This window comes from Pararge aegeria, chromosome 8, assembly GCF_905163445.1.
Source record: "Pararge aegeria chromosome 8, ilParAegt1.1, whole genome shotgun sequence".
Taxonomy (NCBI): Eukaryota; Metazoa; Arthropoda; class Insecta; order Lepidoptera; family Nymphalidae; genus Pararge; species Pararge aegeria.
Genome location: NC_053187.1, coordinates 5313740 through 5339487, shown reverse-complemented (window position 1 = coordinate 5339487; position 25748 = coordinate 5313740). Strand labels below are relative to the sequence as shown.

Here is a 25748-nt window from a genome sequence, read left to right as displayed (position 1 = left end):
TCCAGATACGATTAAAGACTATAAAGGTTAAATTAAATAAAAGACCACATATAATTTTTACCCATTTTATAAAGCAACATACAACATTAAGATAACAAACTAAACACTACACCGACTATGCAGTACACTCACTACGTTTACGGGCATTCACCAAAGTCATATAAAAATTAACACATTACCAAACCGATATGAAAGGTCCGAAATATAAAAATAAACTAGCTGTTTTTCTTTTGGGAATGTATACGGTGGAATCATGTTATACCGTGAACGGCCTGTGTCTACCGTTTTGTATGAACCAATTGATTTAATAAACTACACTGGATCAGGCCCGTGTCACGTCCCATCTGAGCATATAACTACAGTTTACCGTCCGCGACAGCAATTTCCTTGAGTTCTCTATACGCGACACGCTACTGACCCGAGTAAAAAAATTAGACCATTCACCTAGCCCATGCACAGTGTAACGTGAATCATGCCAAAGGCATTTAAAAAATGTTGTATTAATTTTTATAATCACTTTTGTGTTATATTAATTTTTATAATCACAATTTTTGCTTATAATCCCTGCCACGCAAAAAAACTGTCATGAGATTAAATTTTTGACTGCTTGTGGCAAGTTTGGTAAAAGTACATCATAAAAACTCGCTGTGTATTTTTCCTCACGTAAACTGCTCGGAAAATGCTCTGAGCATGGCGACCCATTAAACTCAGATCTATCAATCAATCGGTAGTGGATGCGAGTGTTATTTTAAAAAAAAACTTTGAAAAATAATATTGTTACGGACATCACTACTGTAATATTTATTATACGTATAATGTAGAAATTCAATTTAAAAAATACAGATTTAAAGAATTATAAATTCATCTCGTGACATGGCAGCGCAAACATAAATATTACATAATTTAACTTATAATCAATAATATCAACAGGCCGACTCTTCATTTATTTCGTAATATTACAGCCATTATTACTTAGGGCGCACGCACACAAGTAAACTTTAGTCTCCGCGATAGTTCCATCGATTATCTACGCTCAGAAATATAATTAGAAATCAATAATGTAATTATAGAAATGTCAATAACTCATAGTGACAATTCGGAGGTAATCAAAATTTTTGAAACTGTTTCAGCTAATGACATATAAAAAATGACATAATATCACAGTTATAACAAAAGAAATTGCAATAAAAGCAATGCAATAACCACAAGTTTGATGCTAGGGGGGTACGCGCCTAGTTTATATTTCACAACCCATTATGGTTAGGCCGACCGCTCTACAACTACACTCTTATTTCTCGTAAGAAGCACTTAATTGTTACTGCAGACATTTGCTCGGACTACCTTCTCGTCGCTTAGTCTGTAGACTCTGTAGGTAATATGAAAATCGAGTGCTAAAACAACTAGATCGATCACACACGCGTCTTTATGTTACGATGAAACTACAGCAACTCGGCGATCGTGAGCGGAACCAATACAAAATCGGGGACAACAATTAGTAACTAAGGCGCCTACTGTCGCCTTAGTACTACTACTATCAATATGCGGCCAGCCTTAGATTTACGAAAATAGGAGCCAGCCTCAACTAAAATTAAGCTTACAATTAAATCTGTACAAAGTAATATAAAAACTTGATCCAAGAAGCGCCTATGATCTAACACTTTTATGAAAAAATATAGCTTTAAAATGCAATACTTATTCTAATTCGGATGGAAGCGAAGATTTGGCTAGACATTGGCAATATTATAATATAATAGTTCAAGAGATGACCGAAAAATTTATGAATAATATACAGGCTGTGTATCATTTAAAAATTCAAAACCTACATAAAAACAGACATACTTTTTATAATATAAGTAAGGAAGTATGGGTTTCAGGTGAAAAGAAGTTTACTACCCGTGATTTCTGCAACATCTCAAGTTACAACATTATTTAAAAATAGCTGCATTATTTTAAAATTATTAACATTTTGCCAGGCAATATTTGCTGTGTTAAAAATCAAAATTTTAAACAAATATTTAAAAATCAGCATTTGTATACTGTAAGTTAATTACTTTAGCTGCAAAATTTATTGAAAAAACGTCACAAAATGCATTTAATGCGTAGCAACGATTTAAATGTCATAGCGCATCATGGCGCAGGTTCTTTCGGTCATCTCTTGGTTACATATTTTATATGATACAACTATCACGGATATGTAATCATCACACTCTATGAACTACTAATATAATATCATATTGTACGCAAACGCTATATTTGGTTTTGAATGTAATATAGCTAAAATATTAGATATATATTCGTATTAATGCTGCTGCACGGAAATCTATAAGTTAAACCGAACTTTTTTAAACCTGTCAATTTTTCGTTCAGTTTTAGTTTAAAGTTAACACAGATTTGTGTACACCAAAAGCAGCACCATTATAGATAATTCTTCGTTTACGAAGTGGCAACCTCAGAACAATTAATACAATCGAGACTAAAATACCAGGGAATCATAGCTTAGTAGGCATCTCGAGGCTTACATAAGTAAAGCGAGAGCGATTGCTGTCATCGCAAGCGATTTCGCAACCAGGCCGCTAGCAGAGTTTGGTTCTTTTGTGGCGTTGGTCTCTTCGGCAGTCTGAAATAAAAAATAATACTTATTTAAAAAAGGAACTAAACACCAGGTTGATGTTATGGGGTCCGATTTTAGCGTTTGTGTAATTGTTTTGTGAAAAGTCTTATATACCAGTTGAGCAAACGTCAAAATCGGCGCAAGTTATTTTACATGGACGGCCAAACTAAAACTATTTTAACTCTCCAGACAAATCTGGGAGATAGCGCCGCTCTTTCTATTTATATATCTGTATTCAGTTCAAGGCATTTATTTTAGTTTTAAATTTGGAAACTTATGTTTTACACTAAAAAGTAACGAAAAATTTGGAAATAAACGAAATTGTAATCCTTTTCTCATGTAACTTTCTTTTTAACTTCAAAACTACTGTTTTGTTTTTCAAAATTCTTACTGAGGTATTTCTGTATCAGTGGGACACCTACGCAACAATCAATTATAGTTCCTACACTTCGCCGGTTTGGAACAAATAGGTTTACAATTGATGCTTGATGGATTGCATTTACAACATTGCATATGTATTGTAAAGATACTATATTCAATTTCATGCGTGGAAAATTTATTAAATTTGCTGCTTATTCTAGCCATCAAATTCGCTTACGCAATAACGCTTCAGTAAATTGTGAGGAGTTGGTAAATAATTAAACTTCTGATAAATATAACTTGACATATGCCAAGTATTTTTACTAAATTTGACGGCCGATTGGCGCAGTGGGCAGCGACCATGCTTTCTGAGTCCAAGGCCGTGGGTTCGATTCCCACAACTTATCCGTGCCGTTATCTTAGTAACCATAACACAAGCTACGCTTACTTTGGGACTAGATGGCGGTGTGTGTATTGTCGTAGTATATTTATATTTATTATATTGTTTTATTAAATTGATTATCATTTTTATAAATGTTCTAATAATTATTATTTAATTCATTCAATCGTTTTCAAATGTAATTTAAAATTATGTTTATGACTTTTGTCTTCGTGAGTATTTTGATATGGGTGCATTAGCGAAACGTTAAAAAATATAATTTAATAAGCTTTTCTATATTGCATGCTCATTAAGATTGTTATGCACTTATTGTTATTTTTATGCACCAAATATTCGCATGCTTTACAGTAGAATGCATACAATATTGTATTGCATTAAGCTCGTATACAGAGAATAAATTTCAATTAATTTTAAAGAATTCCTTACAAATAAATTTTCCTAGTTCTGATACATTTAATATTTGAGCTTTCAGCTTATCCGAATCACAGATCGTAAAAAAGCAGGTGACATGATATAAATACTAGAAACGTGTAATGCATTGCCAGTGCTGCAAAATGCATTTTTTACAAATAATTATATAATGTGCGATCAGCTTAATAACTTTACAGCATTCACAGTACAGTTCCGATGTCTACACTCATCATAAACACTTTTATATGAAAAAGCGTAACTAAAAGCTCTACATCGATTAAAACTTACGCTATTCTCGTTTCGCATATTCGCTTCTTCCTCTTCCTAACAGAAATTACAAAATTAGATTACATAACTGAACTTTATGATCCAGTCGTTAATTATCATTCGACGACCTCTTTGAGTGGGAGGTCCAGGGTTCGATTCCCGGTCGGGGCAATATAAACTTTATAATTTCTGAATTTTCTCTTGTCTGGTCCGGTGGGAGGCTTCGGCCGTGGCTAGTTACTACCCTAACGACAAAGACGTGCCGCTAAGAGATTTAGCGTTCCTAATCCGTAATTCTGTTACGTTGTATACTATAACACACTGTTAATATGAGTAAGTATAAATCACTGTAGTCTTTATTTCTCAAGATAATGGACTTAAAAAGCAGGTTTGAATATATCTAGTGACCTTGACTTACGTATTCTTATTGGAAGTGCATTGGACAGTTCAGTAGCTTGAACAGTGCACGAATATATGCAAAACTTTGTTTTATTGGACGGCATGCACAAGGTCAACGTACGACCAGAACATAAATCACACTGCACTCAAAGAAATCTAAAGTTCTCTTTTGGGTAAACAGGTGTTTTGGGTACACACAGTACAGAAGCAAAAGTACATGCAGGTTTTGGGGACGGCGAATTGTTTTGTTCTTCAAGGGAGTGGCGAGGGGATCAGAGGACAAATTTGTCACACAACTAACGACAGGCTGAGAAGAGTGAGAAAAACAAAAACCCAGAGAAGGCGGCATGCCGGTTAGCGTGCGCCTACCTGAAGGATTCGGTAGGGACCAGGCCACCGACGATGGGACCCGCTATGCAGTCCCAACCATGGCGAGAGTGCGGTGAAGTGAATCCCGCACTCTCACTTATGGTTCTATCGCGGGAGACACAGAGTTTTTAGTGGTTGCAAGTCTCACATAACTACTCCGTTTCCCCTAACGTAGCGGTATGCAAAAAAAAAGGGGACCAGAGCACGGAAGAGATGGACAGGCCAAACTGCGATCAAATGACGAAGATTTACGAGAAAGGTAATCCGTCAGGGAGAAGTAAATCTATTTTTCAAATAAAATGAAAATGAAAATACACTTTATTGTACACAGAACCTAACAGAATGAAATTATAAACAAAAAAAACACTAAATATAACACCCAATGGGCTATCAGGCGACCTAGCAAAGGAAAGGGAGAAATATAAAAACTTACGACTATAGGGTTAGGTTAAACACAACAAGAAATAGTATAATATAAACAAAAAACAAATGTAACCAAATCAAAAAATACCAATCATTATATGATGCAAAGTTTAAAAGCCTAAAAAAAAAAAATTACTCAGAGGTAAAAACAAAAACGAAAAACAAATTAGGGTGGCATAAAATGCTTTTAAAGAAGTCAGTAGAAATAGGGTTAGGTTGTAGACAAGAAAAAAATATTATAATAAACACAAATAACAAACGTAACCAAATTAAATATACCAATCATTATATGTTGCAATGTATAAGCCTACAACATAAAGGAAAATTACTCAGAGGTATAAAAAAAACAAAATCGAAATCGAAAAACAAATTAGGGTGGCATAAAATGCTTTTTAAGAAGTCTTTAGAAAATGGGTAATGACGAGGAGAGTTCCATAGCTGAAAAGGATTTAGAAAAGAAAGAAGCCAACTCACGGGTATATCCTTGCAGGGCGTGGCCTTGCGCGCAAACTTGAACAGTGACTCCACGATGTTCGCCGAGGTCGGCGCCGAACACTTCTCGAGGGCTGCCACTACACACACTTGCAAGTCCTCCAGTTGATTGCACTCCTTCTCCTGAAAAGAGAATTACTCGAGTGAAAAACCGATATGCTTAGCGATGCATGCTTAGAGAAACTGACTTATAATTTTTATTTAGTAAATAAAAACATGTATTTTATTAATTTATAAAATGCATAAAAACATTTTTAGACCCGCCAGGACCGCTTTGACAATTTAGCTATGGCTCTCCAACTACAGTTGCCAGATCTCCAGCTATGATTGCCAGAGAGTCGCAGGTTCAAATTCAGTCGGTTCCGAAAATATTTAAATATACATTTTAAATTTATAAAATTGATATTTCCTCCAAGTGTAAGTAAAAACACTATAAAAACTGTAAAAAAGCAATTTGTCATCTCTTGTTTCAAAGTGTGTCTTTATGGCCTCTGCCAATCGCGTGATAAATATACAAAAAAAAAAAACATCATACCTAACCTAAGTTCAAATTGATAACCTGCTCCTATTTTTTAAGTCTGTTAAAAACATCGCTTATTTTCTGTTTAGTTAGAGATGTAACGAACAAAAATTTAATCACATAATGTCTCAACTTACAGTCTTCAGGTTGCAGGACGTGTTCCTTACACGCCATGCGAATATCATAAAGAAAAAAAAGACGACCGAATGGCGCAGTAGGCAGCGACCCTGCTTTCTGAGTCCGAGGCCGTGAGTTCGATTCCCATAGCTGGAAAATGTTTGTATGATGAATACGAATGTTTTTTAGTGTCTGGATGTTTCTATGTATTTATGTATTGTATTCATGAAAATATTCAAGTCATCTTAGTACCCATAACACAAGCTACGCTTATGATGGGGCTAGATGGCGATGTGTGTATTGTCATAGTATATTTATTTATTTATAAAAAAAAAAAACTTACTTCGAACTTGATGGTGGGTATATTGTCTAAGCTCATGTTATTGGTGTTGAAGCTCATCTCTGTACCCAGAGTGCTGTTGAGGCATTTTTCAATCTCCGGTTGCTTCTCCTTAATGCACTCTGGTCCGTGCTCAGAGATGAACACTGAAACAAGTAAATTTAAAAAAAACGACTGTCGGGATTCAGAGCACGGGCAAGAGACAATTATATCCCCGGGGAAAGGATACAAATTTATCTTCTCCCACAGCTTTATCAACTCTCAGAGCACTGGCGCACAAGTGGAAATGATCCATATAACATATGTGTAGATATATAGACGGGGGTAAACTTCTCCTATTCCATGTTCCAGTGATTTAGCAGGTAAATCACTGGAACATCGAATAGGAGAAGTTAAAGGGATAAATAAACGTGTCCACCTGCAAGTTCGGCAAAATGAGAAGTTTACTTATTATTTACCCCCTTAATTATACACGTCACCGAACCGGAGCATCCTCGGGAGATGTTGGCTTTTGGTGTGGAGTAGAAAGTGTTAAGCTTAAATTTCATAATAAATCATGCAATTCTGCAAAGTAACGCCTACTTCTATCCAATATGTAATTTTAGTATTTTGTCCAAAAATATTATGCTGTTCTTCAAGAGTTCCAACCCTACATAAGCCAACATTGATTATTTCTAAATATAATATATATATATATGTGTTAATTCTTCTCTTTATTTCTAAATATAATTAGTTAACTCAATAAAGTTAGAGATAATATTTTTATTGCTTAAAACGCACATAACTTAGAAAAGCTAGTTACCGCACTTACTGACCACTACACCACTGTAACTAGCCTTGGACGAAGCTTTCCACCAGACCAGACCAGGTCTCTAATAGATTGACGCCAATGTGGTGTTGGTGTGACGCAGTAATAGTGAACAGTACAACCGTACTGTCCCAAATAAAACAGCCCTACAAGCAAATGAGGTTTTGCTGACTGCTCTATTTTCATGGCGTCCTAGTACATCCAACCCAAAAACAGATCAGTCCAAGCAAGTTTTGTCTTATATCTATCACAAGTCATTGATTTCATAATATGTATCGGTTATATGGCATTAAACGCTACGTTTCGTACGTTCGAATCGAGTCGAATACGTTATACTAGGAATTCAGAGCAAGTAATCTGTCAGTTAAAAAACCCTATATCTTTGTTACTTTAGTCGTAAAAATGTAATAGGCCCGTTTTGACATTTGTGCAAGATCATAGAATGTAACTTGGAAAGAGACTGAAAGAAACAATAAAATAAAAATCAAACATACGGTGTTTTAAAAAATACGTGAATTTTTTTTGGGACGCTAAATAATATGAAAGAATATATCGCGAGTATTCTTTTTGCGCTTACTTTATAGTAGCATGCAATTTATAATTGTTGCGAAACGTTCCGAAAACAGTTACGTTCTCAGTCCTTTTTTTTTATACTAGAGCTGTAACCATTTTTTTACTGAATATCGAAAATAAATTTTGTGAAGTAATCTTTACTGCAAAGAATGAGCTTGGTTCTCAAAATGGGTTCTAAATAAAGAGTCTGAGTTGATGTATCTGACCAAACGGCACATGACTGAAGCGTCCCCGCGCGCACTGCGCAGTTTTTCGTTCCTCATCTTGTAAAGTTGTCTGTGCGCTCGTTTAAGTTTGATATATATTGTTTACTATTACGTTAACTAAAGCTCTTCTATTTTGGACATTAATTTAAACATAGTGATTTGACTCGATTTTTGTGTTTGTTGTTATATAGCACTAACTCTGTTTCAACATGTTGAAAAGTGGATGTATAATCAACAGCCAGTCACGCGTATTGGTTGTGAAGTTAAAGGATACTTTGAACGAACGAACACTTACATAATAATATCAATCAAGTACTGATACAAACTTGAATTGATTTATCGTGAGTATCGAGTCCCAAGTCTTATGGTTCCATAACTAGTTACGACGCGATGACACATGTCAAAACGGGCCTGTTACTTTTTTACGACTATAATAACTTACGCGCAATTCTGTCTCCCTCCTTGAAGCACACAAACTCAGCCAGCTGTTCGGAAATATTGTAGATAGTCTTCAGGTGTTTCTGCTCGTCGACAGAGAAGCACGGCTTGACAGTATCGGTTATGTTCTTGAAGCAGTTCTTGAATTGTGGCGTTTTCTGGCAGTACCTGAAATTAAAAATAATTGACTCTATTAAAAAAAAACTGCCGTTGGTCTAGTGGTTAGCATCCTCATCCTCGGTTTGATTCTTGATTCGGGGTTGGTCTATTCTGTTCAAATTAACATATTATACGGAATATTGATGCAAAAGCATCATCAAGCCCGGACAAGTAATATTGTGCGAACTTTACGTTTTTACTTACTTCTTAAATACTTCGTCAACTTGGCCAGTGGGTTTTGCGTCCTCAATCTCCTGTTGAAGTTTCTCAGTATCTACCAGGGACTCAAGACAGTCATTGAACTGCGTTAAAGCTTTCTGAAATTCAAACATAAACGACGGTGAGAAACTTAATTAAAAGACCAGACATTTATTCAGATCCAATAATAATGTTTCATTCCAGCACTGAACTGGTATCAAAATATCTTTAAAAAAAACCCGAAGAATTCCAGCAAATGATTGTAGGTACTGCTAGAACGGAATGCGAACGCTGTTCAGAACAATATTCCAGAAGCATTCAAGCGCTCATAGTAGTATTGCTTTTTATGACACAGCTCGTCTGGGGTAGTCATTCAAATGACAATTCGCCCCATCGTCCTTCGTACAAGAGTGCAAAACAACATATCTAGTCCATACCTACTAATGTTACACTTAATTTTTTTTATTTTACTACAAATTAGCCCTTGACTGTAATTTCACCTGATAGTAAGTGATGCAGTCTAAGATGGTAGCGAGCTAACCTGTTATAGAGTATGGTAGTCATACCCCTAATCGGTTTTTACGTGACATCGCACCGGAACACTAAATCACTTAGCGGACTCCCACCAGACGAGATCAGAGAAAATTCTAAAATTATAAATTCCCAAATTTCCCCCGCCGAAATCGAAGCTGGGACCTCCTACTTAAATTCACAGCGCTCACAGTTGCGCTAGGGAGGTCGACCAAAATAAATTTAATGTATATTAAATGCGATCTTCTTGTTACGGTGATTGCAAAGTGTGAGATTTTCTATCTACGCTGATCTTGTCATTCTGTTTGTTACCATGTTCGAACTGCTTCACCACTACACCGATCTTGGCGAAATTTTGCATAAAGATAGCTTGCTTCCTGGATAACGTAGGATAGTATATAATAATAATAGTTTTATAGTTCCTTACAACCGTTTACATATATTTAAATTCGAAATACAGTAAGCTGTTTAGATTAGTAATGTTACTTAAAACTGCTGGTTCAATATTTGTCGTAAGGACCGCCTCCATGAGTAACCCCCCACTTCTTCCAAGTAATATCGATTTTGCATGTCGTGGGTTAAATGCAAGGCGTAAACCTCCCTTTGCGTGGGCTAGATGGAAGACAAGGTATTTGGCAAATAACTTTTTATCTCGTGCGTGCAATGCTTTCAACAGCAACTATTGTGAGACGGACATTTTTCATGTCAAAATTGGCACCTTTTAGGAAATTTATTATGGCAAAATAAGTATTATAAGCTTCTAAGTTTTTGTTTTTGTGTGACAACCGCTCGTCTGTGACTCTTTGTATATGTCCTCAGTGGCGTGCACTTCATACGTGCACCAAAGCACTGCCTATCCTAAAATTGATATCAAGGAGAATTTTGGCACTTTTCATGTAATTGACCTGTTGAAAGCATACCCTGGTAAGTAATCCGGTGCAAACCAATGTATGTCCTGCCCATTTTCATTTCGAAACGAGTACACGTTTAATGGCATCAGTGCCTTTGTTTTCTTCCTAATAAAGACATTTCTCACACTATACCTCATTTTTATATTCAATAATAAAATAAGACAGGACATCTTTATCCTAAAACTATACATTTTTTAAACCGAGAAAAAACGCGGGCCAATTCGCTGTCTGTAACAGCTTGTTGTTTATAATTAAACCGCGGAAAGAACTTGAACTCGCAAAATGACTCGTATTCACAACGACGCAAAAATAATTAACATAAAACTGGTATTTTTTTTAGCAAACATGGCCTCTCAACCGCAACGATGTTTTCCGACTGCTATGGCCTTATAATTGAAGGTTAGGTACTTGTTCGATTCCAGCGCTGACAATTTTACAATTATTAACTTCCAAACTAACGCTTGTATGGTTGCATATTTCGGTCGCGACTTGTTACCACAACGTTGACAGAACCATATCGCCAAGTTTCTAAAGATAGGTTTTGTAAAATACTTATGGCTTACTATCCCATAAGAGTCCACTGCTGAAATAAAGGACTCTCCAACCCGGGAGGGTTTGTCAGTAATTACCACTCTGGGCGAGTAGTTGATCGCAGCAGAGAGTAGTAGTAGTACAGAGGCCGCTGCTACCCGTTCTCCGTATATATTCCCTTAGATTTTTTTTTTTATTTTTTTTTATTAACTATTGGCCAATTGACGACAGTCATGCCCGTTGCAAAGCAATGATGAGATCTAGGTTGGAGCACGCTTGCCCACTCTCGCCATGAAGGTACCACCGCGGTCAAATTATATGTGGCAGGAAACACTGGTGCCGGGAGGGCGTTCCACATCCTAGCGGTACGGGTCAGAAACGTGGATATAAAACGTTTCGTGCGTGTTGATGGAATATCAACCACATCAGGATGCCACCGCTCACAGTGTCTCGCTGTTTTTCGGTGGAACGGGGAACGAGGAACAAGATTGTGAAGTTCCTGAGCACACTCACCGAAGTATATCCGGTAAAAAACCGATAAACAGGCAACATTGCGTCGGAGCTGAAGACTATACAGTTTCGCCTGCGTTATCGATTTGTCGCCTATAATAATTCTCCTGGCGAGACGATCCATCGAATCTAAAGCTTCGAGCTGGTACCTACTTCGCAACACACAGGCGCGCGCCTGGCAAGACACCCGCCGGTGTTGGAAACTGGTTTCTGATCTGCCGTATCCACGCGGCATAATTTACCATACCATCGCTTAATATAGTGTAAGTATTTGTATAATGACAGTTTAATTAAAAAAGAAACTGATTAATAACGCTTTTAGCAATTGTGGCAAGCTCTCTGCAGTTTGAAAGGCTCTATAATTCCTCTACCTAACACGCATAACTCTATATTAAATAGTGTTGCCCAAATTCAGTCTTGGTCTTGCAGTCTTGGTCTTGTTCTTGCGTTTTTGCAAGACCAAGACCAAGAACAAGACCGCGTATTTTTAGCAAGACCAAGACCAAGACTGACCGTGCAAGACTTGAGCAAGAACAAGACATAGCCTGCAAGACTCTTGCGTCTTGCAGCTAGGACTTAGCGCTATTTCACGGAGTAGTTAGGTGTAATAGGTAGGTAGGTACGCTTAGGAATTCTATGAGACGCAAAAAACTATATCAAAGAATATGAAAAACTGGACCTATGCGCATTACGACTAATACCATAAACATAGCGAATAAAAAAATATCTATTAAAATCAAACTGAGTGCATGCATAGCTATGTTTTAACCATCGGCACTTTGATAATGCGGCATCAAAGGTTTTGTACTTACTTCTCAAAAAAATTTGCCGCTTTTCGGAAGTACATGGTTATGATACACGCGCCGGCGGCTTCTTTTGAAATCTAAAACAATCGTTGCCGCCGCGCCGAAATCATAACATTTGACACTATTCATGCAAAATAATTTCGAATTTTAAGAGTACCTACAGGTGTTCCAAAGAATAAATAAGTTTCAGAGTGCTTAGAATGAAAATGAATACATTATACTGATCACGCAAGTAGTATTATGATTAGGATAAAATGGTGAGGATAGGTAGTAGATGTCATAATAATTCATTCTAGTAAGTAATTATAATATTGATTACTTATATGGTTTTAAACTAATTACTTAGGTACTATTATTGTACATTTATTCATTATATTTCTTAAGTTTTTACAAGTTGTTTTAGCAAATGTAAGCTTATAAATCATAAATGTTTATTAAGAAACAGTTACTTCCATGGAAAACGACATATAGGTCAGTTGATTTTTCGAATTTCTTATCAAATCTTCAGTTATTTATTAATCTGCTTGATCTTTACTATGGCTATGTTAATTCAAGCTCACAATGTTCCAATTCTAGTACGTTTTTCTAAGATTTAAAGTAAACTTTAATAAATAGTAATAGACTAATAGGTAATTGCAAGACTTGCAAGACTCTTGCTGCAAGACCAAGACCAAGACCAAGACTGGGAGCGCAAGACCAGGTGTATTGGCGCAAGACCAAGACCAAGACTGGCTAAGTCTCGTCTTGTTCTTGCATTTCGGCAACACTAATATTAAAGGGGCATCAAAAATAAATTTTCGTGAGAATTTTGATAATCCGAACAGTACATTTCGAGATATAACGTAAAATGGAAAAACTGTTTTGAGCATCCAGGTGATCGCAGACAATTGACGGATTTATGAGAACCTTATTCAATAACTTATCTCGTGGCAACCTGCTATCTTCTATTCGTTTTCTCTATAACCGTTTAAATAAAATAAAACTTATTACCTACTGTTTAAATGAAATAAACTTATTACATTCTATTTTCAATCTAGGCAAAAAAGTTGCGGACAACGCAAATTACGCTGTAAGATTATGCATTTTGTACGAATTCAAAAGTATACAATATATTTAATACATATCGATGCTTTTGTATGAAGACTACCGGTTGTCGGCGTTTGGAACTCTCGTATAGCTAGCATGATGTTAACGCAACGGAAAATCACCGCCACCACCTTACTACAATGGAAATATACTAATTACACTAGTGTTCCTATATTTATGTTGGTAGTAGGTACCGCCTTAAACGCGTCTAGCATATTAATATAAAAGAGGTCCGTTTTATACTTATAAAGTAATAAGATCGATAATTGCCTTAATAAATTACGTAAGATAGTCGGTTTATTGGGGAAGTGTATAAGTAACGGCACGCTAAGGTGAAATCGCTAATAGATATCTTAACCATCGGAATACTGTTTAAATATAAATGTTTAGCGTGCGTATTGTATTTGTGTCCACGAAATCGTAAAGTATCGGCCTAATTTATTATATTATTATTACATCTTTGCGTATAAGATTATTTTACGCATTCTTATTTTGATAAGTTACCACGGGAACGGGAATTAATATCAGACGAGACAAAAGCGAAGTGTTGTAAAACCATCTTGTTTATGTATTCTTCTTAACAAACTACTACATTTTGAGCGAATAACACACGGTTATGCAAAACCAAGTTAAGCAAATTTTACATTCAAATGTGCTTCAGTATAGTACTAAGTAGTAATGCGCTACGCATACGAACAAGTAATAATTTACGTACATTATAATCGATAACAACGATAATAAAAGGTAATTAGTTGGTGATTGGTGATTTGATTATTATTTATGTATTGACTCGTACTGCTATCACAATGTATATTGAAGATCCGCAATTGTTAATTTTGTCGCACACTTCCGCTAGACCCGCACGCAAGATCTACGACGCGCAGGAGCCGCGAGACATGGAAGAGCCGCAGGGAACTTAAGTGCAGCAAGAACCGCTAGACCCTTACACAAGTCTTCAATAGGCACACAAGTCTTCAATAGGCACACAAGTCCTACGATAGGCGCAGGAGCCGTATAGAAAATGCGAAGAATCGCAGCAGGGAACCGCTAGTCTCATTCAAGTCTTTAAGAGTCACAAAAGTGCTACGAGTGTTGGAGGAGCCGTATAGGAAATGCAAGAGCAGTGGCGTGCACGTCATACATGCACAAAAGCACTGCATACCCTAACATTGATATATAACTCGTAAAGGAGGAGCAGTTGTGCCGTTTTGTGCAATTTTCCTTGTGTATGCATACCCTGGTAAGAAACCCAGTGCACGCCACTGTGCAAGAGCCATAGTATGGAACGGCTAGACCCTCACACAAGTCTCCAAGAGGCACGGAGCTCTGAGGAAGCTGCCCGAGAGCCGCAAGCGGCGCAGTTCCAGCCAGAACCGATAGCCGCAAAAGGCGATTCGCAAAGGCGTTCATACGCTGAAGGAAACAGAAATTCACTTAAGGCGCATGATCCGCAAAAAATGCAAGAGACGCAGAATAATTTATATATATAAATACCGCCTTAATTTAATTCAGTTAATATAAATAATATCTTTCCATACATGACCGCTTTTGATATGCGGAAGGGCTTATTATATACAGCGTGTTCATATGTTAAGTAAAGCGCAAACGAAACGAAAGAATCCTTGTCAACGAAACCTTGAGAATGAGATTGCGTATCTTATTAGTACTGGTTAGACCATACGAATATGACTAGAAATTGGTAGACATATTTATCCCACGATAACACACGCATCGCCATCTAGCCCCAAAGCAAGCGTAGCATTGTGGATACTAAAATGACTGATGAATATTTGTTATGAACAATATCCATAAATACTTATAATATACAGATAAACACCCATACATTGAGAAACACTCACTTGGACTCAGAAAGCAGGGTTGCTGCCCAAAATTCGTTGTTTTACAATTTGTACATTGCCTACTCTAAAAATCAGCCTGTATGTAGGCTACCGACACAAATAGTTATACTCTCGACTCTGTTCCCTCTTCCGTATCAGTGCCATATCATTGAGAGCGTCAATTAATTTTGAACTTTGACTCGTTACATACATACCTATTCGTATAAATATAGATGTATAAAACACTATTCCAATTTCCTGTCTTTTCGACCGAGTGAAACATGGAAATGAATTTTACTTGAAACTGTCGGGATTCATCTCAGCTCTAACAAAATACCTACTTTTGATCAAACGATGAGGCTCAATGTTTTTTTTATTATACAGATAAATTGAAATTTATCATATATGTTAAGTTATTCTTAAGCCTTACGAGTTCTTGTTTACTGTAAAATAAGTAAAAAGTTTCCGTGACCGGATTCTTCTTTTCCTGGACTTGTCTCGGTTGACCTGAACGACGGTGTGCGTGTGTGTATGCGTGTGTCAAGCCACGTTCAACGGATGTAGAACGTGGCTTGACACACACACACTCACACACGCACTCACACACGCACTTATACACGCACTCATGCACGCGTACACACACGCACACATACACGCGCACACACACTCACACACACGCACACACACACAAGCACGAACGCGCGCGCGCGCGCTCACACGCCATTTCAAGTAATTGGGCAAAAACAGTGTTACACTGACACTTAACAGTCTTTTACTGAATACTTTTGCGTAACCTTTCCGAGGGTTATGTTATATTGTGTGATTTCGTAAACAATGCATATTTACGCGATAGCAGCGCGAATCGCGGTTGATTTGCTGTAATTTTCTGAAGAGTTCCGTTATCTGTCTCCGAAACTCTTCATCAAGCATATACGAAACTTAAATGGGCCGCCGTTTCGGAATAAACCTCTTTCGAATAAAAATTTTGCAAATCCGTCTATAAATGACGAAGTTATGCCCGAAAATACATATAAAAAACATCCGAATTGATAACCTTGTCCTTTTTGAAAGAAATTACTGTACTGTATTAAAATATTACTGCTATTATTATATATTATAAATGGCCCAAGATCGCTAAAAAATTACCATTCAATTGTTGTTTAAAGTTGGATTAAAATAAACCTTTGAAACGGTAAAACGTTTTTCCTTTCGATGCAAAGGTCAAAGTTCGGGGCAAATCACTGGTACGAGTAAATATGTGGGTATAATATATTCATTCTAACAGAGTCACATACTCAATGTTATTCTTTAATCATTAATATCAATTGAGTATCCGTAGTACCGGAAGCAGTGATAGCCTAGTAGTTAAACCTTCGGTCTCCGTTCGGGGGGACGGAGTTCGATACCCAGCGCGCACTTCTAACTTTTCGGGGCCATGACCGACTTTTAATTTAAGCAGTTCAAATATAACTAGCTTAACAGTGAGGGAGAATCATCGTAAGGAAACCTGCATGCCTGAGTTCTCCATAATGATTTTAAAGGTGCGAACAGTGGCGTGCACTTCGTACATTCACAAAAGCACTGCCTACCCTAAAATTGATATATTACTCATATAGTAAGAGGATTTTTATCAATTTTGGCATTTTCGGCATACCCTGGTAAGAAGCCCAGTGATAGCCATTGTGCGTGAAGTCAACCAAACCGCACCTCTCCAGCGAGGTGGATTATGGCTCAAACCCTTCTCATTCTGAGAGAAGACCCGTGCCCTGCATAGACCCTGCCCGTTACCGTATGGTTTGATAATGATAACGATCAGCTTCAATGTTAAACTATTTACCTTATTACAGACATTGGTGCCAATTCTGTTAGTTAAAAAATCTAAACTAACCGAAACTAATTTGACAGATCTAAAAAAAGTAGGTACTACTAATGCCCGTTTTCACTAACGACGATCAAGGGGGATTCCTAGACATACATCAACCGTCCACCAATAGTTATCACCGTTTCGTAATCATTAGGTATTCGATTTAGGCGTTACCTAGGTTTAGTGAAAAAGGGCATAAATCATGATTCCATTCGACGCTCCAAGTCCCTTGCGATTTTTAAAAGTCGTGTAAGGAGGCACTATTTGTCAATATAAATATGTTAATACTATATGTGTATGTATGTGTATTTATGTATATATATAAGTATGTCTATTATTACATTTATTAATTTCCAGTAATACCTCTCACTTAATTGTTTGACACACGTTCAAGACTCAAGACACCATAAAGAAGTTGATGACTACATTATGTTTATAGGTACGTACTCTTTCGCGTTATGCGAGGCATTTTAGCGCGAAATTTGAAATTCGCGTTACAGTGTAACCGCGCATAACGGGGTCGCGGAAAGCGGGGTATTACTTTAATTATTTATGTATTTTTTTAGTGTGTAAATCTTTCTATATGTATAAAATTGCGATTTACCGTCTCTCATTGCCTTATTCCATTAGTTAAGGTAGCCTGGAAGAGATCACTTTAGTGATAAAACCGCCTTTTGCACATAATTTATGTTAAAGTTAGTGTTCCTGTGTGCGTTTCCTTTGTTATGCAATAAAGCTGTTAAAAAAAATGATTTATAGGTATAAAGAACTGAAAGGCTTCTCGGTAGGAGGTCGCTTTAGCTATTGCACCGTCTTTGCATGACACTATTTTCCTGTGACCTGGGCCGTGCAGTGACGTCAGATTAGATTACAGTTATCGCCACACCTTTACCCGAGGGTCAAAGGGAAAGCAACCAGCACCGACCAGCAGCGCCAACCATCCCGTTGGGAGAGGCATTGGCTGTAATAATAGCCTACTATCGCCGATATGTGCAATAAAGTATTTTAAATACAGAACATTTTAAAGCATACAGGCCTATACAAAGATATTTTACGTAACTAGACAAGGGACGCTTTGGCAAGCTTCCAAATGCCTTTTCACCGGAAATCTCAAAGCCTCTGTCTGTATTACCTACCTATGCAGTGGCACACAAAAACCACTCTTAAGTTAGGCATAACTTTTAAAAACAAGATAAAAGTTCTAAAACTAAAACTGCTTCTGATAGTGTGCGATCCATTTTGTTTTTATATGCGTTTGTAATACTCTCTAAGTAATTGCGAAAGAACGAAAGAAATATAGTAGTTTCTCGAAAAGGCGGTTAGCCGCTTCAGACCATTTAGCAGTTGACAGTAATTATTACTTCTAATGTTCTAAACGTTTATCATAAAAAGGGAAAAAGATTGTGAGCCAGCAACATTCCGCGGGTGTGGAGTGAGGCTGTTTTTGGACACAATGCAATACATGCAATAATGGCTGAATGAGGGTTCTGTATGTACTTAATTCTGTGGTCGGCAACTAGGAATTCTAAGAGCAACTTTGAAGTCCCAATAATTGTCCCAGGACTTCCCGTTGTATTATTTCTTGCATTTACTAATAGTCTCTAACTCCAGCCTACAGGCATGATAGAGTAGCTTACAAGCACGTCGTAGGAATAGCCCCAAACAATCTAAAAACGCGTAAGTTTAATTTATTTCCAGAACAATGCTAATTCAAATAAAAGAATCAATGATAGTTTATTCGTAATAACTCTGCAAGTAAATCTTCATGAAACGTCAGAAAAATTATAATTATTCCATCTCTTACTACGTATAAATGAGTTTGATAGATGGATATTTGATGCTCAATTACGCCGAAACGACTCAACGCATTTGGATCAAATTTGAAACAGAGATAGATTATAATGTGGAATAGCACATTGGCTACTTTTTGTCACCTAAACTTATATTTTGGGATAAATTTGTGTTTGCGTTTCACAAAGAATCGACATGATTTTTTACTAGCTTAGTAGTAGCATTAGGGGCTGAAATAAAGGTGGACGAAGTCGCGGGCAACATCTAGCTGAAGATGCAATATCTCCGACTATTAAATCGCGTTTCCATTACGCAAGTACTTCCGGCAGGTAACAATGTCGTCACATTTGCGTGCTAGTAACTTGCATTAGAAAAAAGGTTGCCTGAGCTTCCAACTCGCAAGGTTATTTACAACAACTGTTTTCGTCAGATAATCTTGGTCGACCTCCCTGCCGCAGTGATCAATGCTGTTGTCTTATAAATGGGAGGTCGAAGATTCGATTTCCCGCGGGGCAATTTGAAATTTTATATAATTTCTGAATTTTGTCTTGTCTGGTGGCAGCCTTCGTCCGTGACTAATTATCACTCTACCGACAAAGACATATTGTGAAGCTATTTAGCATATTTACTATTTTACGTACAGAATGGGTATGCTTTTAATAAACCTCTAAATGGTTAGCCCGCTACCATTGTAGACTGCATTAACAAATTTTTATTTAAGTAATGAAATATTTTTGTACATGTATACAATATGCACCACCTACCTTTTTTCTGTATTTGTTTTCTTCGCCATTGGTTACCTGGAAGAAATCGCTATGAAGCGATAAGGCCGCCTAATTGTATACACTGTTATGCTTTTCTTTTTTTATGTAGTTTTTGTGGTGTGCAATAAAAGATTCATTCATTCATTCATTCATATAAAACCACGCGAAATTGGATCAAGGGCTAACTTCCAGGAAAAAAATAAAGGTATCTTGCGTTCCATTGTTCACTTTTCTCGCACAAGCTGATTTTCAGTTTGCCAGTGTTATATGAATCAAGTCTCAGATAATTTGTTTTAAGGTTATATGTATCGAACCATAAATTTCTATAAAATGCCACCAAAAACGACGCCAAAAAAGATTTTCGTTATTTTAATTGTATTACTTCTCTTTTTTTACATGTCTCACAACAATGGATTTTTTTCTAACATTTATGTTATTACTTATCCAAACAAATTAGGAAATTATATCCAAGCGATTAATTGACTAGGTTATCTTTTCCCAGTTGCGATATAATAATCTTATCAAATCCCTGATGTTAAAGAAATACCGGTTATCGGTGACTTACTTCGTAAATGAATTAATAAAAGTCCTTCGAAATGGAAAAAAAAGTCAATGATTGGTTAATATTTTTTTAATTTTATTTATTTATTTATTGCTTTCATATATACATAATATATAAAACACAATACTGTAAGGAGGTAGATAGTTTAATATTTATTGATAGTTATTCGTTTTAATTATCTTTTGTCTTTGTAAACGAGTGTTAATCTAAAATATTTTCTAATGACAATGTGAGATGGTGATAACAAAAAGAACACCCGGCTAAGTTTGTTGTGGGCTTCTTCTTAGACCAGGGCGCGATTGGAACCTCGTAGCTTTAGTTTTAAGTTTACGATTGTAGTTATCGCCATCACTACTCAATGCTATGTACACATCTTGTATATAGTAACGCATCAAAAGCGCCATCTATGTGCCTATTTGAATAAAGAAATATTTGACTTTGACTTTGGCATAAGATCAAGTTAGGTAGGTTGTCTTATAGAGAAAAAGATAAACCGCCGAATCCAACTCGGATAGGTAACTTTCGGGAAACTTCATTACATCTTTTCGTCTAAAATACCTCAGTGATAATTATTTTATAATAGTTGCTTATGTTTAACCATTACAAAAGGTATATTATGTATAGAAATAAACATGAAATAACGACTATATTTGGGATAACTATATTTGGGAACCACCTACCTACTTTAGGAACAGCAACATCATGTTATGAAGTATTATTACACCTAATGATGGTATCAAGTTCATATCTATCTTATGAGATGGTATGACACATTGCAATGCATACGGAATTTCCTGTGACGTCGAGACGTTAAGCGAGATGCTTAACGTCTCAATCAGATGAACAAGATGGACAAGACGCTAATAAACAGCTACATAATTCAGAAATAAATTAAAAAAAAAAAAACAAAATAATTCAATTTATACCTTATCAAAAAGCAATTTTTACTATAAACTTCACGTTTAATGATATCGGCCTGGAATGTGTCGACTCGGTCACCCTACTCTGAACCGACATAGATTGTAACTTAAATTGGAAACCTCACATTCAAAAAATTAAAACGAAACTGTCTCGATTCACATACGCACTGAGAGAGCTAAGAAGTTCAATATACTAAGAAATGACACCATCAGCCTACTTCGCATACGCAAATGCCTGACTATGCTATGGTATCTTATTGTATGGATATAGAACCGAAAAATGCGTTCGTATTATAAAAAATATTCAAAACACGTAAAACGGTGCGAATTATTTTAGATCATTGAAATTAGCGACCCTGCCCAGCAAACGTGCAAATTTGTAACATAACATACCTACTGAGTATTAAAAAAAAACTCACGGCAGAGTACATTGAGGTGCAAGCGTAAACCCAACTTGGTACTAGTACCCAATCTAAAGAAAAATTCCGCGACATATAAAAAAAAAGTAAATATGTATTATAATTTTTACAATATCGTTAAAACATTACCTACTGAAAGCTAATTAAAAAAATTAACTACTTTCCAAACCAACAGAAAAAAGATTACCTATATTTAACACTGCGATCCTTCGGATATAATTTCCTTAGGATCTTTAGGATTAAGTGTTTTAGTCAGAGTCATTGAAGTCCCTTACTTTGTTTTGTCTTTTATAAGTTTTAAAATGAGGAGATATAAATATATTGGTGTAAAAATAAATATATGGGTTTTGGAGCTAAACGGTTAGATTCGTTGATTCGTTTAATAGGTACAATGTGCGAAAGTGTCTTTTTATTTGTTTGTTATATTAAACTCAATCATTGCAACGTTCTTGATAAAATTTAGCACATACATCTTAGGTATAATGCTTGTATCCTGGAGATGGACATGCGATACTTTTTGTCCTGGTAAAAATAGCATTATATCCGGGGAACAGCTAATTCTGATTTAACGATTTAGAAAGTGTAATTAAAACGGCTTTAATACCGTGCTTTATATACACTGCACTTCGTACGCGGATCGCATATGTTGGTAGGTACCTACTTATGCACACACAGAAAACTTAATGGTGCAAACAAAAGAATAATGATGTCAGCAAAAACAAAGGACGTTTCATTTTACGTCTATACCTATAATTTTGTTTTTGTAACATGTTAGGGGTCGACTGCTTCATTTTGACCTGCTATTTGTGGCATTTAAGACTTTAGTGCACAATCGCAGTGGAACACCAGTGGCGCTCTAACAAAATGATTTACAGCTCTTAATAAGTATCTATCCTCCCTCACCGTGCAGGTGCATAAAATATTTTCTCCACGGGAAAAGGACAAAATGATTATAACTGGAATGGATTAAACGGTGGCCCCCCTGCACGGTTCTTCATCATCATCATCATCATCATCATCATGTCAACCAATCGACGTCCACGGCTGGACATAGGTCTTTTGTAGGGAGTTCTACAATACACGGTCCTGGGCCGCTTGCCTCCAGCGGCTCCCAGCGACACGCCTGATGTCATCTGTCAACCTCGTTGGGGGCCGACCTACGCGTCGTTTACCGGTGCGGTGGTGCATGGTTGCACGGGTAGAAAGAAAATCTAAATAATAAAATTATTTGGATTTTCTTTCTACCCGTGTATTCCTTCCGCCGGTTACCGTCCTTTTGCAGGTGGACAAGTAGAATTGTGGTGAAATTTGAAATTTAAAAATAGAGACCAGAAAATAATAGGTAATTCAATGTCCCAAATATAAAATCACAACTTCAACAATATTAAAGTAATTCTTTAAGCAATGGCAGTAAATTCCTAGATCTGATTATATGGTCACCTAGAAAAGAGCCAAGGCAGTGGAAGTTCAATACTATCATCAATGGATATTGCAACTGGGAATACTTGCTTATCATATGAGGAAAAAACTATTTGCCAATATGAGGTTTTGATAACATTTGTATATTACCAGAGTGCCTAGGTATATAGTTTAGTATATATATGGATAAAGTTTTATCATTCAATTTATTAACCAATTACTTGCATTTTAATATGATTTTCCTCAAATAAAACTCAATAATTTTCCTCAGACAAAACCTCAGATTGATTACATTAATTTAATTGTGTTTATTTAATTGTAACACAGAGTGTGCTATAACTTCATTATAAGTCATGAGAATTATCATCTGTGGTCCTTATTTAAGAACATGTATGTGTGATGTGGAATGAAGCCAACATTTACAACTATTTTAAGTGTGTAATTGTAAGAAATAGTTTTTTTTTGAATCCGAGTATAGGTATTATATTAGAGATCAGGTCTTCATTCAGATAGATGAGCAACATAAGATGAAGCGGGCTTGTCTAGTTGCTATAATATTATAGTTGGTATTTGAAACAAAACCAGAATGTCTTACGAGTGTGTATTAAACACAATTAAGCAAACTCTTCTCATAAAGCATAGCAACAAACTGATATGAATTTTGAATTTATACTTTCCAAAGCATATGTTAAATTCATATTCATTATCACCACTGAAACAGAATGCTGGTATGAAAACTTATCACATCAATTGCACATACCTATTACCTACCAAGATAAGGTTGAATATAGCACAGAAATTGTGGTTAACAATATACAAACATTAACAGTAACATCCACAACTAATTAATCACTTAATGGGATCCTAATTATTTAAATAACTAATTTTGACAAAAATAAATTATAATTAATATGGTTGTTTCCTTAACAAAATTAGAATAGTTCAGGATGTACTGTATAAAACAAGTTTTTCTTCAATCAAGATAGTATTGAGTTTGTTGTGTTGACAATATTTCAATCATTTTTAACCTTCACATGATGGCCTTGTAATAAACACAAAAAATAAACCTGATTTTAAATATTATTACATAGTTTATCTAGACACACTACCCCTAACAATTACAGGTATATTTTTCAGTATTTATGAACTAAGGTCTGTGACTTGTCCAGCAAAAGAAAAAACATAGGAGTAGTCCTTTCTGAGAAATTGACATTTGAAAAGACACTATCAATCTTTGTTCATGAATTGAATCACAAATTCACAAATTCTTTATGCAGGATGGAACCAGCCATGATTGGCTGTTAGTTAATATGTCAGCATTATGGGTAGCAAACTAAATGCAGGCACACTTCATAACCCACTCCCACAGAGGCTATGTTTTCATTTTTGAGCAGTAGAGTTATGCTTCTCTGTTTGTGTCATTCGCTGCTTGTGCCCCTTTTAAAGGTTTTTTTAGTAGATAGAAGCTACTAGGATTGTATGAGTTATGTGGATAAATACTCCCGCAGGAGCAACAGCCCAGAATATGATGGTGAAAAATAGAATAAGAAAAGAACTACTATTCATTGTTTAAATTAGTTACTATGTACAAGCATCCAACTCATGTTATACCAAACATTTTCTATGCTTATACAGTGCAATTATGCTGCTCATTCCAAGGGATAATGATAAGATAAACATTAACTTTTAATATTATAGATAGATGAATGTGTTTACTTCATTTGCTTGCGTGATTATTAGTCTCTTCCAGGAAGTTATTAAGAGATTAATTTATTTTAATTGGAAAAACCACATTCTACAGAGCAGTCAAGCATAGCAACCCTAAGTTTAACCACAAACATTACCTTAACTCTACATAGTCATTATGGCATTCAAGAAAGTCATGTAAAATAAACATACAGTAATAATTATTGTACAATCACTTGTTACTCTGAACCAAACATGTGAAACTATAGTAACCTTTGAACATGTTTGAGTAATATGGCACTTTTTTGAATAAGATGCAAAGGTATTTCTATTTCACTGTAATAATCCAGACTTCAAAAAGTACAATTTCACTCACCTCAGCTTTATTATAAGCTTCAGGTCCAGCATTTTCCTCACATTTCTTCTTGAACACTGATATAGTTTTGTTCTTTATTTCTGTGATCTGTGTCTCGTCAACCTTCCCTTGTAGTTCAGGAGGCAATTTGTTTAATGCATCTGATAATGAGTTTTCTGTTTGGGCCGACACCATACCTATAAAATTTAATTATCGTCACTTAATAAGAGGGCAGACTCCTAGCTTATGCTGTTTATCTACCTAACTATTAACAACGTAAATCCAAAACCTACTCGTGCAAACTATACTTATTTTCAAAGTTAATTTTTAAACGTAAGTTTAAAATTACTAAGAATCTTAACAATTAAATAAGCAACAACTATTATTTAATGCAATATATTATCTATTAATTAAATTAACATATCTCAACCATATATGATTATAAACATAAGTAAAAATACATCAAGCCTTACCAATGAACATAAAGAATATTATATTCTTGGAATCCATTTTAATAGTAAAAAATTCAACAATTATTATAAAAAGGTAGGTAGGTTCCGAGCGTTCAAAGTTCTAGCGGATCTTGTACTAAAAATCAGTGAAGAAATAATAGTAGGTATTACAAAACAAAACCGGTTTTGTCATTTGTAGCACAGACCACCGA

General features: G+C 35.9%; 1 protein-coding gene across 1 annotated transcript; it reads right to left on the bottom strand.

The window, feature by feature from the left end:
- Positions 1 to 51: 51 nt before the first annotated feature.
- Positions 52 to 25748, bottom strand: LOC120625696 (27 kDa glycoprotein-like). The gene is made up of 7 exons (XM_039892832.1): positions 25558 to 25748; positions 25106 to 25281; positions 9098 to 9210; positions 8739 to 8902; positions 6713 to 6855; positions 5715 to 5855; positions 52 to 2617 (listed from the first exon to the last, which is right to left on the bottom strand). Exons 1-7 carry the CDS (start codon positions 25592 to 25594, stop codon positions 2516 to 2518), a joined length of 876 nt encoding a protein of 291 aa, XP_039748766.1. The 5' UTR covers positions 25595 to 25748; the 3' UTR covers positions 52 to 2515.

Excerpts from the sequence above, each read along its gene's own strand:
- LOC120625696 (XM_039892832.1), bottom strand. The coding sequence starts at position 25,594 with ATGGATTCCAAGAATATAATATTCTTTATGTTCATTG. Across the intron at positions 8,903-9,097 it reads GTTGACGAAGTATTTAAGAA|GTACTGCCAGAAAACGCCAC; the intron begins GTAAGTAAAAAC and ends TTTTAATTTCAG. Across the intron at positions 2,618-5,714 it reads CGCCCTGCAAGGATATACCC|ACTGCCGAAGAGACCAACGC; the intron begins GTGAGTTGGCTT and ends TTTTTATTTCAG.